Source organism: Equus caballus, chromosome 26 (genome assembly GCF_041296265.1).
Source record: "Equus caballus isolate H_3958 breed thoroughbred chromosome 26, TB-T2T, whole genome shotgun sequence".
Taxonomy (NCBI): Eukaryota; Metazoa; Chordata; class Mammalia; order Perissodactyla; family Equidae; genus Equus; species Equus caballus.
Window position 1 is genome coordinate 46,488,901 of NC_091709.1, and position 18,549 is coordinate 46,507,449.

The 18,549-nt window shown below is 58.8% G+C and overlaps 1 protein-coding gene across 3 annotated transcripts; it reads left to right on the forward strand.

Moving 5' to 3' along the window:
• The first annotated feature begins 6,763 nt into the window (after positions 1–6,763).
• AIRE (autoimmune regulator) lies at positions 6,764–18,280 on the forward strand. 3 transcript variants are annotated; one of them, XM_023630273.2, is made up of 14 exons: positions 6,764–7,119; positions 7,650–7,824; positions 8,077–8,232; positions 8,619–8,693; positions 9,334–9,447; positions 10,437–10,579; positions 10,748–10,828; positions 11,772–11,887; positions 12,993–13,092; positions 13,597–13,779; positions 14,423–14,541; positions 14,677–14,809; positions 16,670–16,738; positions 17,883–18,280. In XM_023630273.2, exons 1-14 carry the CDS (start codon positions 6,970–6,972, stop codon positions 17,961–17,963), a joined length of 1,695 nt encoding a protein of 564 aa, XP_023486041.1. In that variant the 5' UTR covers positions 6,764–6,969; the 3' UTR covers positions 17,964–18,280. The 3 variants fall into 3 exon arrangements, with proteins under 3 accessions (XP_023486041.1, XP_070108214.1, XP_070108213.1); XM_070252113.1 differs by having other exon boundaries at positions 6,823–7,119; positions 14,677–14,779; XM_070252112.1 differs by having other exon boundaries at positions 6,823–7,119; positions 11,775–11,887.
• The last annotated feature ends 269 nt before the right edge of the window (positions 18,281–18,549 follow it).

The window sequence follows — 18,549 nt, forward strand, 5'->3', positions numbered from 1 at the left end:
ATAAAACAGTCAGTCCACCAAGAAGACATAAAAACCTAATGTGTTTGCAGAAAACAATGGAGCTGAAAAATATGTAAGGCAAAACTAATTAGAAATGCAGGGAGAAATGGACAAATCCACAATATAACTGGAGACTCCAACATCTCTCTCAGCAATGGACAAAAACCCAGCAAGCATGTAGAGAAATTCAGCATCACCTTCAGCCAAAAGTATCTAATCAACATTTGCAATTTCCACCCAATAGCAGCAGAATACACATTCTTTTCAAGGGTCCACAGATGGATGCCAAGATATACCCTATGCTGGCTGTAAAACAAACCTCAACAAATGTTTAAAAATTGGGATCATACAAAGTGTGTTCTCAGATCACAGTGGAAACAAACCAGAAATTAATAGCAGAAAAGTAACAGAAAAGTCTCCAAACCCTTGAAATTAAACATCACACTTCTAAATAATCCATGAGTTAAAGAGGAAGTCTCATAAAACACTTTGAACTGAATGAAAATAAAAGCACAACATATCAAATGTTGTGGGCGGCAGCTAAAGCAGTGCTGAGACAGAAAAGTTTGTAGCACTCAGGCAGACATTAGAAGAGAGGAAAAGTCTCAAATCAATCATCTACACACCCGTCTCAAGAACATAGAAGAAGAAGAGAAATATAAACCCAAATCAAGCAGAAGGAAAGGAATAGTAACGACAAGAGCAGAAATCAATAAAATTGAAAACAATAAATTTATTACTATAGAAAAAATCAATGCAACAAAGAATCAGTTCTTTGAGAAAAATTTTTTAAAAATCAACAAACTTCTAGCAAGACTGACAAAGAAAAAAGAGAGAAGACACAAATTACCAATATCAAAAATGACACAAGAGATACCACCACAGACCCTGAGGACATCAAGTGGATAATCAGAGAATACTGCAAACAACTGTACACTCATAAGTTTGACAACTTAGATGAAATGACCAGTTCCTTGAAAACCACAAACTGCCCCAACTAACCTGATATAAAATAGATAATTTAAATAGCGTATAACTATTAAGGAAATTGAATTCTTCATTTAAAAACTCCCCAAAAAGAAATCTCCAGGCAGGCCCAGACGGTTTCACTGTGGAATTCTATCAAGATTTAAAAAAGAATTAATACCAATTCCACACAATCTCTTCCAGAAAATGAAAGATGAGAGAATATGCCCTGATTCATTTTTTGAAGCTAATATAACCCTATAACCCTGATACCAAAACCAGACAAAGACAGTCAAAAAAGAAAACTATAGGCTGATATACCTTGTGAACATAGACATAAAAATCCTTAACAAAATATTGACAAATCGAATTCAATAATATATGAAAAGAATTATACACCATGACCAAGTGCAGTTTATTCCAGGGTTGCCAGGCTGATTCAATATTCAAAAATGAATCCATGTCATCTACCATGTTAGCAGACTAAAGAAGAAAAGCCACGTGATCAGATCAATCAGTGCAGAAAAAGCATCTGACAAAATTCAACATCCATTCATGATAAAAACTCTCATAAAAATAGGAATAGAAATATTCCTATACTTTTCCTAAACTTGATAAAGAACACCTACAAAACCCCTACAGCTAACATGATGCTTAATATGAAAAACTGGACACTTTCCCCCAAGATCAGGAATGAGGCAATGTTGTCCATTCTCACCTCTCTTACTCAACATGGTGCTAGAGGGTGTAGCCAGTGTAATAAGGCAAGAAAAGAAAATGAAAGGTATAGAGATTGGAAAGGAAGAAATCAAACCCTCTTATTTACAGATGACATGGTTATCTTTGTAGAAAATCCCAAAGATTCTATAACTAAACAAAACAAAACCACTCCTAGGACTAATAACCTGAGTTCAGTAAGGTTGTAGGATATGAGATGAACATGCAAAAAACCATTTGTATTTCCATATATTAATAATAAATGTTGGGCACCAAAATTAGAATTGTAAAACTATTTACACTTGCTCAAAAAATTAAATACTGGGGCCAGCCCCATGGCCGAGTGGTTACGTTCGTGCACTCTGCTTCAGCAGCCCGGGGTTCACCAGTTTGGATCCTGGGAGTGTACATGGCACCGCTCATCAAGCCATGCTGTGGTGGCGTCCCACATAGAAGAACTAGAAGGGCTTACAGCTAGGATATACAACCATGAACTGGGGCTTTGGGGAGGAAAAAAAAAGAGAGGAAGATTGGCAACAGGTGTTAGCTCAGGGCCAATCTTCCTCATCAAAGGAAAAAAAATTAAATACTTACGTGTAAGTCTAACAAACATGTATAGGACTGGTATGCTGAAAACTACAAAACATTGATGAAAGAAATCAATGAAGCTCTAAATAACCGGTGAAACATTTCATGTTCATGGATTGGAAGACTCAATGTAACAAAAATATCAATTTTCCCCAAATTGATATATATGTTTAATGTAATTACTATCAAAATGCTAGCAAGATTTTTTTACAGAGACAAGATTATTCTAAAACTTTTATGGAAAATCAATGGAACTAGAACAGCTAAAACAATTTTGAAAAGGAAGAATAAAATGGGAGGAACTGGTCTACAGGGTTTCACGATTTATTACGCAGTTACATGGTGAAGACTGTGCGGTCCTGGAGATGGATAGACACGTACATCAAGGAACAGAGCAGAGAACCCAGAAATAGACCCGCACAAATATGCCCAACTGACTTTTTAGAATGAATTAATTTTTGTTGTGGTAAAGTACACATAACATAAAATTTACCATTTTAACCATTTGAAAGTTCAAAGTTCAGTAGCAATTAGAGCACCACAATTTTGTGCAACCATCACCACTGTCTCTTTCCAGAACTTTTCTATCACCCCACACGGAGATCCATACCCATTAAGCAGTCACCCCTCCTTTCCCCTCCTCCAGCCCCTGGAAACCACTAATCTGCCTGCTGTCTCTATGGATTTGCCTATTCTGGGTATGTCATATAAATGCAATCAAACAATATGTGGCCTTTTGTGTCTGGCCCATTTTGCTTAGCACAATGTCTTTGAGGTTCACCCACACGGTGGCATGTGTCAGTACTGCCTTCCTTTTCTGGCTGAATACTATTCTGTCATATGGATGGACCACATTTGTGGTACCCATTCTTCTGTAGACGGACATTTGGGTTGTTCCATCCTTTGGCCGTTGTGAATAGTGCTGCTATGAACCTTCGTGTAGAATTTCTGTTGGAACATCTGTTTTCAGTTCTTTGGGGTGTACACCTGGGAGTGGAATTGCTGGGTCCTATGGTAACTCTGTTTAACTTAGTGAGGAACCCCCAAACCTTTTTGCACGGTGGCTGCACCCTTTTAGATTCCCGCCATCGATGTATAAGCGTTCTGATTTCTCCACAGCTTTGCCAACACTGGTTATTTTCTGTTTTGTTGATAATGCCATCCTAGTGGGTGTGAAGTGGTCTCTCTTTGGGTCCTAATTTGCATTTCTCTGAGGATTAGCGATGTTTGGCAGCCAGGGTCACACAGCGAGCTGGTGGCAGAGAGGGTGCTCAAGTTCTCGTAAAGCGTCACCAGGAAACCGCACCTCCCATGATGCCCCACCACCTGGGAAGTCCCTGAGCTGTGGCTTGTGCTGGTGTCCTGAGTCCCCCGAGGTTATCCTGACTCAGGACTCCTGACACTTGGGAGCCCTGCCTCTTTGGGGGAGCCGCACAGACTGAAGCCTCCATCTGGGGCAAGGGGAGAAGATTACAGCGCCCGGGCTTCCTTGAGGGGGCCAAGGCCAAGCAGCTGAGGAGCAGGCCCCCTCCAGTCTCTGCCCTGCCCTGCCACTGGGACCTTGCTCCTCCCTGACCTCTGAGCACATCACACAGGAAGTACTTCCTCCTCTTTGCAAGCTGATACACTGATGTACGCTGGGCACCAGGAGAGAGCCCTGTGTGCTGAGAGCATGGACCTGACACCATCCATCCAACGCCATTTACTAGCTGTGTGACTTTGGTCAAGCTCCTTAACTTCTCCGTGCTCAGTGTCCTTATCTGTAAAATGGAATAATAACGCTGACCTAACAGGCCTGTTCTGAGACTGAGTACAATTGCATAGAACTCAGAACAGGGCCTGGTGCGTGGTGGGGCTTGTGGTGTCTGATGTGTAAATAAGAAGAGCTACTGTGCTCGCTCCCTTGCAGGTGAGGACAGAGGCGTACAGGTGGCCTACCAAGTGGCAAGCATGTCGCTATGCCCAGTGCCTCTTGGAGGAACTGAGACTCAACCCCATGACGGCAGAGACCCAGCTGAAGGCCGGCTGGGCCCTCACCCTCGGCCCCTCCGTGGCTCTCGAAGGCCACCTCCACGCATCCCTGCAGCTCCAGGGCGCCTGCAGCGAGGGGCTGCCGTGGAAACCCCCGGCCTGGCGGAAAGTCCGAAATTCTACAGGAGCCTGTTTGCTAATCTGCAGAGAGGCTGAGTGATGGCCGCAGTGGTCAGGCGTGGCCGGCGACACACGTACACCTGCAAGGATTTCGAGGATTACACAGGTGAAGCAAAGACTTTGATCTTTGGGCAGTTTTTAGTTCCCTTTGACCAGTCGTCTTGGGGCTAAGGCATCCCCTGATGACCTCTCAGCCACCCAGGGGACAAGTTCCACTGGGCGCAGAGTGACGTTGGAGGTAGCGAGGCTCACGGGAGAGGGTCGCTGAGCCAGGGGAGAGCAGCATTCACTGGCCACCCCCTAAAGCCAGAAGCACGGTTCCCCGGAACCCCTGGGTGCTTTTGTGTGGGAATTTCAGAGCCTGCTGGCCTTTAGATGTGACGTGAAGTGACTTTACCTTCGTGGGACCCCTGCCCACATGAGCAAGGAGACTGGAGGCACTCCCCAACAGCCGGAAGCCAGCTGGGCATGGGGTTTAGGAGTGATTTTGGTTTGCGCTTCCTTTCATCTTTTTACAGAAGATACACACTTGCAGGAGAGAGCAGGACAGGTCGATAGGCAGCTGCCCGGCCTGGGCAGGGAAGAAGATGCTACTCTGAGTGGGCAGTCCCGTTCCGGAGTCCCGCTGGGTGTCTGCAGGAGGCACAGTGCAGGACGGGCTGGGAAGGCCCCTAAGTCACACATCTCTGGGCCACCACCCACAGCTCTGCAGCCAGCCGGCTCGGAGCCCCAGAGGCAGGCAGCGCGAGGGCCCCATCCCTGGGTCAGAGTCCCCAGAACATTCTGTGGGACAGCCAGCCTGTTCTGACTCTGCATTGACTGAGAGCTCCACACGCAGGTCCAGGCTCTCTGAGATGATGACCTCCCAGGCCCCTCACCTCTTCTCCCTGTCCCCGACTCCAGGCTGATGGAGCTTACTTCTCCCCCTCCGTCAATACCCTCCCCGGGCTTGCTTCTGAACACCCCCAGAATGCTCCCCTGGAGCAATCCAGAACTGAACTTTCAGGGAACCCGGGCCTGGAAGCAGGGGAGAAACCAAGACAGGGTTCCCATGTCAGGGGGGACCCTCAGCTCCCCACCATGAACCCCCACTTCAGTATAAAACATAAAGGGCTACACACGTGAGAAATCTTGCCGACACTCCCATGAACTGGTCATGGGTCCAATCGGGCCTCCCCTCCCCTTGCCCCATGTGGCCCATCCCAGTCCAGTGCTGCCCCTGTCCCCAGGCCTCCTGCAGCCAGCACTCACCCTCCAGCCTCATCCACAGGCACCCAGCTTCTCTCTCTAACACAAGCCTGACCAGATTATTTCCTGCTTGACCCCATGGACCGGCCTTCCCTCTGTGCCCTTGCGCAGCCCCCTGCCCCCAGGCCACACCCTGCTGGACCACGGGCTCAGCATTCTTGGAGGCCTGGGTCCTGTGCACCTGCGCATGCTCTGCCCAGGATGCTGTTCCTGCCACGTGGACCTGGGAACCTCTGCTGCAATTCCCTCTGGGAAGCCTTCCCCACCTCCCCCGTGAGCTTCTGACCCTCCAGGCTAGGCCATCCCCCAGCCTAGGCCCCAGGAAGGGTCCTGGGGTGCCTCTCCCTGGGCTGTGAGCCCCACAAACACAGGAGCTCCCTGGCTCATACACAGGCATGTCTGCCCATGGGGTCCGCTGCCTTCTCGAAGCTTGACTTTCTAACACACCTGGAGGAAGCAGAGTAGGTTGCACTGGGGTCCCCCAGCAAACGTGCTCATTTTAAAGGTGAGGCGACTGCAGCTCGGAGAAAGGAAACGACTTTCCCAGCCTCACACAGCCTCCAGGCAGCGCCCAGTGCTGTACCACTGACACATGCTAGTCACAGCCTGCGTCCTCCATCGGCAGAGCACCCCTCTGTCTGACCCGCCTACAGCCTCAGGCCTGGGACTCTGAGCAGGGGCTGTGCCCACTCCCCCCCGGGGACCCTGCCCAAACCCAGTCCCATGGTGGCCTCTTGCCCTGGTCTCTCTGACGTGCCGGACACCCGGACAACCCCTTCCGGTGCCCAAGACATTGGCCTGGGTGAGGCTAAGGGCATCTGTCCTGGCTTTCCCCCATTTGAACAGGGCCCTGTGGGATGCAGGCCAGGACCACATTTTGGGAACTGAGAGGGGTCCCAGCCACCTCACTGAGGGATCAGAAGCTTCCTTTACAAAGGAAAGAAAAGCCGACAGCCTGCTGGCAGGTGCCGAATGGGGGCTGGCGGGTGGATGAGACCTTCTCTTTACTCAGTTACAGGGAAGTTTCCCTTCCTGCCCCTCCGGAAGCTCCCCCGGCCCTGATTGGCTCGAGGGCAGCGCGCCCTTTGCTCTTTCCGTGGGGAGTCTGGTATATCAGAGCCCGGGCCTGGCTGCTCAGCCCCGCGTAGGTGCCCGCCCAGGTGTGCCCGGCGGGGCAGGAGGAGCGCGAGGGTCAGGAGGCAGACGTGGCCCGGACACCCGCAAATCCAGCGGCACCCAGAGGCCGCGGGACCCCAGGCGGGGAGAGGGGGCCCCCAGCGCCGCGCCCCAGAACCCGCGATGGCCAGCGAGGCCCGGGCCGGCGGGGATGCGTCGCTGCGCCGCCTCCTGAGGCTGCACCGCACCGAGATCGCCGTGGCCGTGGACAGCGCCTTCCCGCTGCTGCACGCGCTGGCCGACCACGACGTGGTCCCCGAGGACAAGTTCCAGGTGGGCCCCAATCCAGACCCCCAACGCGCCCGAGCCTTGCCAAGCCGGCGCCCAGGAGCCAGGAGCAGGGTCCCGGCAGAGTTGTTCCAGACAAACCCTCCCCGCCCCGCCCCTCCCGACTCTCCCGCCCCCAAAGCCCCTCCCCGCCCCGGTCGCCCCTGCGCCGTCGCTATGCCCCGCCCACGAACCAGGGGGATGGGCCCCCAGGACAAGTGAGAGCTTCTCCCCTGGCCCCAAGGCCCCAGCCACAAGACGAGGCGATGGTCTCCAGGACAAGTCCCAGGCCCCCCTCAATCCACTTCCCCAACCCTCCGTCTAAGGCAGGGGATGATCCCCAGAGATGAGTTCCAAGTACCCCACACCCCAGAACCCCCATGCCTGGCCCAAGCCAAAGGGATGGACATGGGTGCCCATGTCTCCAGCAGCCCCCTCTGGGTTGGCATCTGCTCTCTAGTCCCATAGTGGAGCGGGGAGTCGGGTACCGGGGAAGCAGGAGGCAGGGAGCCCCCTACTCCCCGCTCTTGCTTCAGGAGACTCTGCGTCTCAAGGAGAAGGAGGGCTGCCCGCAGGCCTTCCATGCGCTCCTCTCCTGGCTCCTGACCCAAGACGCAGCCGTCATCCTGGACTTCTGGAGGGTTCTCTTCAAGGACTTCAATCTGGAGAAATATGCCCGGCTGCAGCCCATCCTAGACAGCTTCCCCAAAGGTGGGGGCTGGGCTGGGGCCCGGGTCCTTGAGGGCTCAGCCTCCCTTCCGGGGGCCTGGGGCCGCTGGAGTCATCCTACTGAGCCCCAGCTGGACTGTAGGAGGAAAAGGATGAGGGGGTGTGGGTTTGGGGAGCCCCTGGGCATCACCTAGGATGTCTTGGGTTCTGAGAGCAGAGGGCCGAGGCCCCGCCCTCTTTGCCCGGTGTCGGTTCTGCTCATGAGGCCCCGCCCCGCTCCTGCTCGCGCTGCAGATGTGGACCTCAGCCAGCCCCGGAAGGGGAGGAAGCCCCCGGCCGGCCCCAAGGCCCCTGTGCTGCTGCCCAGGCCCCCCACCAAGAGGAAGGCCCTGGAGGAGCCGCGGGCCGCCCCTCTGACCGCCCTGTCCCCGAGGGGCACCTCCAGCCCAGGTACCCAGTTTGAGGAGCTGGTGAGGTCACAGATCCCCCCAGGGAGCCTGACACTCCCTGACCACATCCCCTCCCCAGCTGGCCCCGGGAGCGTCTGTCGCACCCCCTCTCCCGGAGCCAGCCTGGTGGGGGCTGCAGAGGTCCCCTCTGGGTATTTAGATGGACACCTGAGGGAGCCTGTGGCCCCTTGTTGCCCCAGGGCCTCGTAAAGTAGGCAGGGGAGTGTTACTTCCTTTTTACTGATGGGACACCAGAGCCGAGAGCCCGGGAAAGCAAAGGGACCCCGGGGGCTCAGGAGACCCCGCCCTGGTGCTCTCCCTCTGCCTGCTGGCCCCGGCGTTGGCCCCGCAGCAGCGACGGCCAGGCTGCCGCAGCTCCCCCCGCAGGCTCCCACGGGAAGGGCAAGCCCCTCAAGAAGCCAGACAGCAACGCAGAGCCCCAGCGCCTCCCGCTGGGCAACGGTGAGTCAGGCCCGTGCTCCCCTGCTACAGGGTCAGGGGCCCCAGGGGGACGTCGTGGGAGTTGGGACCGTGCTGGCCTGGCGTCTCACCCCAAAGCCTTGGCTGCACAGCCACACCAGGAAGGAGGGGACGCCTTGGGTCACCCCACCTGTGCCGGTTGAGTGTCCCCGCCCTTAGGGCCAGCTCAGATTCTGCTTCCTCCAGAGAATCCTCCTTGGTCCCTCACCTGGATGCAGCCTCGCCCTTTTCTGTCCCCTCTCTGCCCCAGGGCATGGGGCCTCAGAGACCTCCTGTGGTCACCTGGTGCTGACCTAAGGGCTGGCTCTGGAACTCCACCTCCTCCCAGCACAACCCAGGGCCGCGCCCTGGGTCCCTGTTCATTCCTGTCCACTGTGTTCAGTCGGCTCGCACACCACACACCACCCCCCACACCACAGACACACACACCACACAGATACACACACACTCCCACGGCCTGTCTTTGCGTGTACATGTGGGCTGTCTGTCTGTCTGTGTGCCCTGGGAGGTAGGAAGGAAGGACTCTGCACCCAGGCACCTCTTGCTCCCCGCCGTCCCCGGCGGAGGTGCTCAGGGGCCGTCTTCCTGACTGGGGACCCCCGTCTGGTGCTCCCTTCCCCAGGAATTCAGACCATGTCCGCCTCGGTCCAGAGAGCCGTGGCCATGTCTTCTGGGGACGTCCCGGGCGCCCGTGGGGCTGTGGAGGGGATCCTCATCCAGCAGGTGTTTGAGTCAGGTAGACGGTGCTGGGGAGGGGGGCTGCCAGGGGTCCACGTCCCCCCTTAGCTCCCTGGTGGCCCCAGAGCAGACGGGACGGTGGACAAGGCACGGCATCCCCCTGAGTAGTTCTGCTGGCTCTCCCCGAGGGGGTGGGGATGCCTGGACACGCAGGCCCTGGACCTTCTGAGAGGCTGGTGGTCCACGGCCACATCTACATCTCCTCCGTCCATTGGACGGGCCCCTTCGGGGTCTTGGCTCACAGCCTCTGAGGTCTGCGGGCAGGCCTGGACTGATGGACCCTCTGGGCAGCACAGCCTGCTGCACCCGCCCCGGCCCCTTCTCTCTTTCCCTGTCCCCTGCACCACCTCCTTCCTCCACCCTCTCTGCTGGCACCAGCTGGGGACCCTGAAGACAGCCAGGGCCAGCCGGCCCCCTGGGAGCTGACGCGGGTCCTGGTCTCACCTGCAGGAATTTCCTAAGCCTGTTATAAAAAGTGCCACAAACTGGGTGCCTTAAAACAACAGAAATTCCAAAATCCAGGTGCGGGCAGTGCTGTGCTCCCTCCGGAGGCTCCAGGGCAGAATCTTTCCTTGCCTCCCAGCTCCTGGCAGCAGCCGACAACCCTTGTCCCCTGGCTTGTAGTGGCATCACTCCAGCCTCTGCCTCCGTCCTCACAGGGCCTCCCCGCTGTGTCTCTGTGTCCTCTTCTCATAAGGACTCCAGTCATTGGACTTAGGGGCCAGTGTGAGCCCATCCTAATTACATCTACCAAGACCCTACTTCCAGATCAGGTCTCCTTCTGAGATTCTAGGTGGACATGCTTCACCCAGTACAGGCCCCGAGCAGAGAAGAGTCCTGTGCCCAGGACTCCGGCCCCAGACCTGACTCGGGTGGGTGGGGGAGACGGAAGAGCAAGCTGTGGAGTGGGCAGCCTCTCTGTGGCCCGCCGGGCTGGCCTGGGCCTGCAGCGCAGCTGAGCAGGGGCCAGTCAGCATCTCCTCCCAGGGGGCTCCAAGAAGTGCATCCAGGTTGGGGGGGAGTTTTACACTCCCAGCAAGTTCGAAGACCCCGGTGGGGGGAAGAACAAGACTCGCAGCGGCGGCCTGAAGACCCTGGTCCGAGCCAAGGGGCCCCAGATGGCTGCTCCTGTAAGCGATGCCCCTGCCGCCCTGGGGAGGCCCTCCCCCAGCATACACAGCAGCAGTGGCGTTGCCTCTGGGCCAGGAGCTCTGCTGGGGGCTGGGGGCTGCTCTGAAGGGGCTCCTCGCTGCCCTGGCTGCCTCCACTCCGCGTGACCCTCCCTCTTCCTCTTGCAGGGTGGAGGCGATCCGAGGGCAGGCCAGCAGGGCAGAGTCCTGGCCCCTCCTGCCCTCCCCAGTGAGCCCCAGCTCCACCAGGTAACGCCCAGACCACGGGAGGAGCCCCCATCCCCACCGTCCGTGGTTGGGTCCTTCTGCCACGTTGCCCCTTGAACAGGGCACTCGATCGGGTGACGAGGACAGAGGCCTGAGCTTCTGTTCACAGGGTGGAGCCTTTTTATTAATACTATTTTTTTCTGTTAATGAACAATTCTTGAAACCATTCCAATAAGTTAGAGAATGTGAGATCCTCCCAGGCTTTTCAAACCAGGGTGTTGGCCCCGTGTGTGGGTGGGGTGGTGGTCCCTGCTGGGAGCTGGGAACCCCAGCGTCAAGCACATCCTTGGGCTCCCAGCACTGTTTCTTAATGAACAGAACCAGCTGCAGACCCTGACCCCTCTGTGCCCGGCACGGTGCTGGGCCCTGGGCACCAGGAGGAGGACCACGCCTGTCCCAGGAACTCTCTGGCTGGCGGGCTCCGGGGGGAGTTACAATGAGCATGCTCATTGCTGTGCAGGGCTATCCAGCCTGGCAGTCTGGGGGGCTTCTGGAGGAGGTGGCATCTGGGGGGCAGGGTGGGCACTGTCCAGGCAGGGGCACAAGCAGGGTGAAGGCCTCCGGCAGAGGGGGCGGCAGGTGCCCTGGGCCAATGAAACAGGGCTGGGCCTGCGCTCCGTTGCCCCATGAGGAGGGGGCTACATGGGGGTGCGTGTGCAGTCACAGGTGCCCATGGGACACCAGGCTTTCTGAAAGCCTGGTCTCAAGGGAGACGGAGCTGGGAACAGTCTGTGTGGGAATAGTCTCAGAGATGGAAGGGGTCTTGGGGACCTGGGGAGCAGGCAGTCAAGGTGGCATTTCAGGGGCTTGGGTGCCCCTGGGAGACACTGCTGCTGGCGGGCGGAGCCATTCTGGGGTCTCTGGGGGGGGGGGGCCACCCCATCCCGGGCTCTCCCGGAGCGCACGTGTCTCTCACCTGCGTCAGAAGAACGAGGACGAGTGTGCAGTGTGCCGGGACGGCGGGGAGCTCATCTGCTGCGATGGCTGCCCCCGGGCCTTCCACCTGGCCTGCCTGTCCCCACCACTCCAGGAGATCCCCAGGTGAGCCTGGCACCCGTCACCTCTGCAGCACCCAGGCCACCCCACCCGGCTCCAGGGCTGCCTCCATCCACAGACCATGAGTGGGAGCTGCCCAGAGAGCCTCCGTTCCACGATGGGGAAGTGAGGCCCGCCTGGGAGGGGGCCTTGGTTCAGGTCGCTGGGCAGTGGGCCTGGGGTCTCCCCATCCCACCTCCCCATGTGGCTACACTATCCTCCCAGCCTGGCCAGCGGGGCCCCTGAGGGTGGTGAAGCAGAATGGAGGCCGAAGGCAAAGAAAGGCCATCGCGTCCCATCTCACCCCATACTCCTCAGCCCAAACTCCCACTAGCAGCTGGCCCCCCACCCCCCAGCAAGGTCCAACTCCACGTCAGGGTTGGGGAGCACAGAGGCCACAGAGCTGCACCGCCAAGAGCCAGTGGGTGCCCGTCCTCCGCGCAGCGCCAGCCCTCATAGTCTGCGTCTTGGTGCCCCTACCCCCGGCCCGCCAAGCCCTGCCCTCCACCACTGGCTCCCACAGGCCATGGTCGTCTGTGTGGTGGGGGAGTGCCTGGGTGGAGTTCTGGCACTGGCCCTGCCTCAGCTTGCTGCGTGACCTTGACCAGGTCACATCTCTGAGCCTCAGATGCTGCACCACTAAAATGAGAGGGTTCAGCCAGGGTCATGGGTCAGCTCCGGCGGACACAGACTGCCTGTCATTCTTCCATTCTCTTCCTTCCTGCCCTGACCGTCTCCCCTTGTGCTGGGCACCATCCCCTTTATGGAAACATGGCGGGGTGGGCCCAGGGACACAGACACCCCAGCCAGGGAGACCCTCCATGCAGGGCAAGGCCCATGAGAGTCAGGCACCGGCTGCTGCGTGTTTTGGGAACACGCATCAGAACAGCTCCAGGGATCAATAGCAGGCATCCTGGGCTCCTGCTGATTGGCCGGGCAGGCCCTTCCACGGGGCTTTGTCCACTTCCCAGCCCCAGCCTCAGTTTCCCCATCTATAAAAGGAAAGGGTGGGCTGGAGGAGCCCTCAGGCCTCCCCTGTGTGACGGGTTTGGGACTCTGTTGCCCCCTCTGCCTTGCCCTGCATGTCCCTCTCTGGTGACGACGCGAGCAGTGGGACCTGGAGGTGCACCAGCTGCCTCCAGGGAAGACCCCAGAGGGACCTGGCCCAGGCAGAGGAGACCCAGCCTCAGGAGCCGCCTGCTGAGACCCCGGTATGCACAGGCCCCCTCCCAGGCCCTCCGTCAGTCTGGAGTCCTGCCCCCTGGCTGCTCCTGTGGGTCGGGCCTGTCCAAGCCATGGAAGCGTGTGCCCCCACCCCCACCCTGGCCTGGCCACATCTATGTGGCTTTCTCTCTCAGGGCCGAGGGGCACCAGCCCCCACCAGCCGCTGTTACAGTGGCCCCATTTCTCAGTGCTCTCATGGGGGCATCGGCTCTGTCGGCCACATGGGGACGCACTTTGACCACTGATAATATTCTCCAGAAATGTTTTAAGCGTTCTGTTGCAGCAGAGATGTGAGGGCTACAACACAAGCCCCGGCATATAGCAAACATTTACTCTGACAGCCCGTGATGGCTTTCTGACCCCAGGGTGGGATGCCTCCCACAACACCAGACCCCACCCAGGTTCCCAGGGTCCCAGCAGTTACTAACTCCCTGGATGCTGCTGGGCAAGGATGCCCTGTGGCCCCTCTGAGCACTGACCTCTGGTTCCAGGTCCTCCTGGGACTGAGGTCGACAGGAGAAGAGGTTAGGGGACCACCCAGGGAGCCCCCGGCCGGGATGGACGCTGCTGTCACCTACAAGCACCTGCTGGCCCCACCTTCTGCAGCCCCCCTGCCGGTGCTGGACTCTTCGGCCCTGCGACCCCTACTGTGTGTGGGTCCTGAGGGGCAGCAGGTGAGTGGGGGCTGGTGAGGTGGCAGTCTTCAGGATGCTCACGGCCTAGGGCAGCCAGAGGCACCTGAAACAGGAGGGCAGCGAGCCACACAGGGAGAAAGGGGACAGGGGTTAGCCGGCAGGAGGGGGGGAGGTTAGGGGTCACCAGACTGGCCTTGAGGAGGGGACACTGCTGGGTGCAGTGAGGAGCAGGCCCAGAACAGGAGGTGGGGGAGGAGAGGGAGGAGGGCACCCTGGAGGAACCCCAGCGGATTCTCTCCTTGCTCCTGAAACCCCCACCCAGCCCACCCCTCAGAGAGGCAGGACAGTGAAGAGGGCCGGGAGGGCCCTGCGGATGGGAAGTCCCCAGGTCCCTCAGCCCCTCCCTCCTGTTCTGGGACAGCCTGTTCCCGGAGGGAGACTTGGCCCACCAAGGGGGAGCGAGGTCGGGACACCTCATTTCCCCCGGCTGCAGCCCAAAGGTGCTGGGGCGCCCTTGACCTCGGGGCCAGGATCCCAAAATCGGGGGCCCCACTGTCTGGCGGCCACAACGAGGCACCTTGCGGATACCCACCGGCGCGCCCCTCCCCGCCGTCCAGCCCGGCGGCGTCAGGGGGCGGCAGAGGGCAGAGGGCCCCAGGTCACCGCGCTGTCTGTCCCGCAGGGCCCTGCGCCCGGCGCGCGGTGCGGCGTGTGCGGGGACGGGGCGGACGTGCTGCGGTGCGCGCACTGCGCCGCTGCCTTCCACTGGCGCTGCCACTTCCCCGCGGGCGCTCGGTCCGGGTGAGCGCCAGGCTCCGGCGGAGGGCTGAGGGCTGAGGGCGGAGGGAGGTGACGGAGGGGGTGGGTCACCCCAACCCACCGTGCCTGTCGCTGCCAAGCCCAGACAGTCCCGCAGCCTCTCCTCCGTCTGCACAGGGCGGTCTTGCGCTGCAGATCGTGCTCCGGAGACCCTGCCCTGGCCCCGGTGGAGGGGGCGCCTGCTCCGAGCCCCGCCCGCTCGGCTGCCGGGCCCGCCAAGGTCGGTGCTACCGCGGCGCCCGGTGCGCAGGTGAGGGTGGCCCCACGGGGTGGGGTTGGCGGAGCCCATCTCCAGGGGAGACTTGGGGGTCCAGCTTCGCAGGTTTGCACCAGACCCCCTGACCGTGTGTTGGTGATTTAAATACAGTATCTTTGTTTCAATCGACTCCTTTTTGATAATTTACATCTGTTTAAAAACGAAACCCACGGAAGCAATGGTGGCTATGAAGCCCCCGGTTGGATGCAGGTCTGTCTCACAATTAAGCTAGCTATGCCCGGAGCTCCCCTACGCCCCTAGGGCACCCTCCTCCAGCTCCCCTAAACTGCTGCCTCATCCGTCCCCCCCCCCCCAGCTCTGATCCCTGGAGTATGAATGGGGGTGAGGGGAGCCAAGGAAGGAGGCTCTCCACCCGGGAGGAGCACCCACCCTGGATGACCGAGTGTGACCCCTGTGTAATCTGGCCCCCAATCCTCCAGCGGCCAGGGGAGGAGACCCTCTCCAGCCCCTTCCTGCAGCCGGCAGCCCCTCAGGAGAGGTAGTCCGTCCTCATGTGTTGGTGGAGGAAGAAACCGGGCCAAGGCCCCAGCTGGGGAGCCACCGTCATCCTGGGGCTTCCTCAGAACATGGGGGGGGTCCCTTGTGTCCCCATTCAGGAGCTTCTACAGGGTGGCATGTCTTGCCCTGACTGCCCACATCAGGGCCCTTTCTGACGATGTCCCTGTCCCCCAAGAATCTTTGGGGGCCCCGGGGTGGTGATTAGTCCTACGATGTCTGCATGCCCATCCTGCTTTCCAGTTCGGCCTCATCCTCCCTGGACACACTATGTGGGGACAGGGCACCAGGCACTGGGGATGAGCCTCTGACCGAGGCCCTACCCACGAGGGGGTTCCAGTGGACCACCTGGCATGGCTCACACCTGTCCACATCCTGTTCCTTCTGGAAGCCTCTCTCATCATCTCCACTGTCTGCACTGCGTGCCCAAGCCTGCTCACGTGCCTCCACTGCAGGCAGCCTTGTGGGGCTGGCTCCCAGGAGAGGGGCCCTCCCTCCAGAAGATGCTCCCTCCCTTGATGTCTGGGTTGTTTTCTCTTAACAGCAAAGATCCGTTTCTGTCCATTGGATGTAACATGTAATGTCATTTTAGAGTAAAAAGTTCCAGCCCCTCTTGGCCCTCCCCGGCCCCCTTCCACAGGGGTAGTCAGTGAATGTGGGTGTGGCCCCCAGACCCTTTCCTGAGTGCCCCCCACACCCCGGAGCTGTGTTCCTCCTTCAGGCGCCCAGGGCTGGCAGCACCTTGCAGGGCCTGTGTTTATCAGACCCTCCCCGGGGCAAGTGCTGACAGTTGCCTGTTTTGAGCTACAAACCCTGCAATTTCTTGTGGTTCCACTGAGTGTGGTCTTCTCTCCCTCCCAGCCGGGGAGGCTGGGGCCTCATTCCCTTCTCGGCTCTTCGCCCAGGGGCACGGTTGGCCCTGGTGATGCTTGTTGGATGGTTGAATGGCTGGCATCGGACCAGGCACTTGCCTCTCTGGGGCAGGGTCCCTTCCAGCTGGTTCTCTAAGTCGCCCGGCTTTCCCCAGAGGGCTGCTGACAGCATTTGGAGCCTGGCAGGCCTGGGGAGTCTTGGGCAGCCAGCTTCCAGAGTTGGCAGAGCCCTGGGCAGGCAGCCCCAAGCTTGCTCACGCCCACCCTGCTCTGTGCCCGGAAGCTAGGTGTGAGAATTCAGTTCTCAGGGCCCCGCCCGGAGAAGCACCCCAGCTCCCCCACTGCCCTGGCACAGGCCACCCGGTCCCAAGGCCCTGTTGCCTCTGCAGGGACTCCTGCTTCCATGGGGATGTCCCCAGCGGGGGTGTGGAAGTTGGGTTGACCTCTTCGCTTTCCCGGATTCCAGGTGGGGGACGATTCTGCTGGTCACGAGCCCGTTCTGCACAGGGATGACTTGGAGTCCCTCCTGAACGAGGTAATGCATCACCTGGTGGGGGTGACACCTGGTCCTCCTCTTCCACTCCCCCCGCCCCCAGCAGCCAGCGTCTGAGCCACGGGAGTGGCTAGGAGACCCCCTCTCTGGGCATACTGAGCACAGTAGGCCCACACCACTCCAGGGTGGTGCTGGCCCCTCCACGTGTGAGCAAACAAGCCAAGGGGAGACCCTGAGCCCCTGGCCCCTTCTAGCCAGCCCACAGGTCCTGGGGGCCTGGACATGGGGGGCCAGCCCTGCAGAACCCCAGCACCGGGGCCACTGAAGCCAGACTCAGAGGCCACGACAGTCCCCGGGTGTGGGGTGGTTGCCTCGAACCTCTGCCCCTGGCACATCTCTCACTCCCCCTCTTGACCCAGGCCCGTCCACCCTAAGATGGACAACTGGGGCTGCTGGGAAGAAACTGTGGCTTTTAGAGGCCCCATCTTCTGTTGATAGGAGGTCAGACTCCTCCAGTCGTTTCCAGAACTCAAGTAGCCAACCCTTGTCCTCCTCGGGTGTCCAGTGTGGCATGTCGGGGATCCCAGCTGACCATGGGGGCCCTGCCCTGTGTGGCGGGCCGTGCATGAGTGGGCCCCGTCTGTGCAGGTGTCTGTAGAGCCCCCAGGACCCCTGGAGGGCAAGAGGTGACCAGAGGTACTGGAGCTCTGGGAGGGGCCGGGTCTCCGGATACGGTCAGAGAAATGGGGGACAGATTCACAAGCCCCTTTGGGTGCAAGTCACCCCCATTCTCTTGGAATGTTGGGTCTTCCCATGACCCCTGCAGTCCTGTTGGATCGTCAGGCCCCTAAGCAGAGTGAGGGAAGGAGCTGGCCCTGCCTCTCCACCTGGGAGGGAGCCACCTCAGGAGGCAGAACAGCCGTGGTGGCTGTGCCCTGGGCTCATAGGATGCTGTGAAGAGCACTGGATGAGGAGTCCCCTCGACTGACATGTCCCGTGAGGCCACGGGCCTTGGTTTCCCCACCTCTGCATAGGAGGGTCCGGTTGGATGGTGTCTTCATGCACAATGTTTATGATTTCAGGTGACCCTGGAGGCCAGGGTGGCCAGATGTGGGGGGTCAGCACAGCTGTCCCCTGGGGCTTCTGGCCAGGGCCCCGAGCCGCTGCCTTCTGCTCTGTCTTGCAGCACTCCTTCGACGGCATCCTGCAGTGGGCCATCCAGAGCATGTCGCGCCCGCTGGCCGAGGCGCCCACCTTCCCCTCCTGATCCAGGACGGCCTAGGCTGGCGGGGCAGCATGGCGGGGGAGGAGAGGCACCTGTGGAGGTGGCCGAGCTGAGAACGGACTCCCCTCCCGTCCCTGCGTCAGCGGCCACCAATGAGTGCCCACTCGTGCTCGCAGCCACTCCCTTCTGCGAGGCACCCGGGGCAGGCTCCCATACTCCCGGAGGCCATCTGGATTGGGACCCAGAAGAATTGTGACGTCCCAAGTGCTGTCAGCGTGTGGCTTGTCCACAAGGCCCCGTCTTTGTGGGGAGACAAAGCTATCGTGTCACTGAAATTACATCTCTCTCTGTGGTTCTGACATGCTCTCCAGTGGGGTGTTTCTGTTTGGGGGAGTCTGTCCCCCTGCATTTCTGGTGTCTGAAGTGCAGGCTGAGCTGGCTGGTGGGGAACTCGCCGTAATGGGAAGAGAAATGCCCGTGAGCAGCAATGGCACGCACAAGTGAACAGCGGGCTCCATTCTGTGCGCTCCATTCTGTGCTGGGAGTGCTCCGGTGGCTCCCCGCTGCCCTGGAGTAAAAACCCAGCCCTTCCCCGCCCCAAGGCTTCGCGTGGTCTGTCCCACCTGCC

Excerpts from the sequence above, each read along its gene's own strand:
- AIRE (XM_023630273.2), top strand. The coding sequence starts at position 6,970 with ATGGCCAGCGAGGCCCGGGCCGGCGGGGATGCGTCGCTGCGCCGCCTC. Across the intron at positions 7,120-7,649 it reads TCCCCGAGGACAAGTTCCAG|GAGACTCTGCGTCTCAAGGA; the intron begins GTGGGCCCCAAT and ends CTCTTGCTTCAG. Across the intron at positions 11,888-12,992 it reads CCACTCCAGGAGATCCCCAG|TGGGACCTGGAGGTGCACCA; the intron begins GTGAGCCTGGCA and ends CGACGCGAGCAG.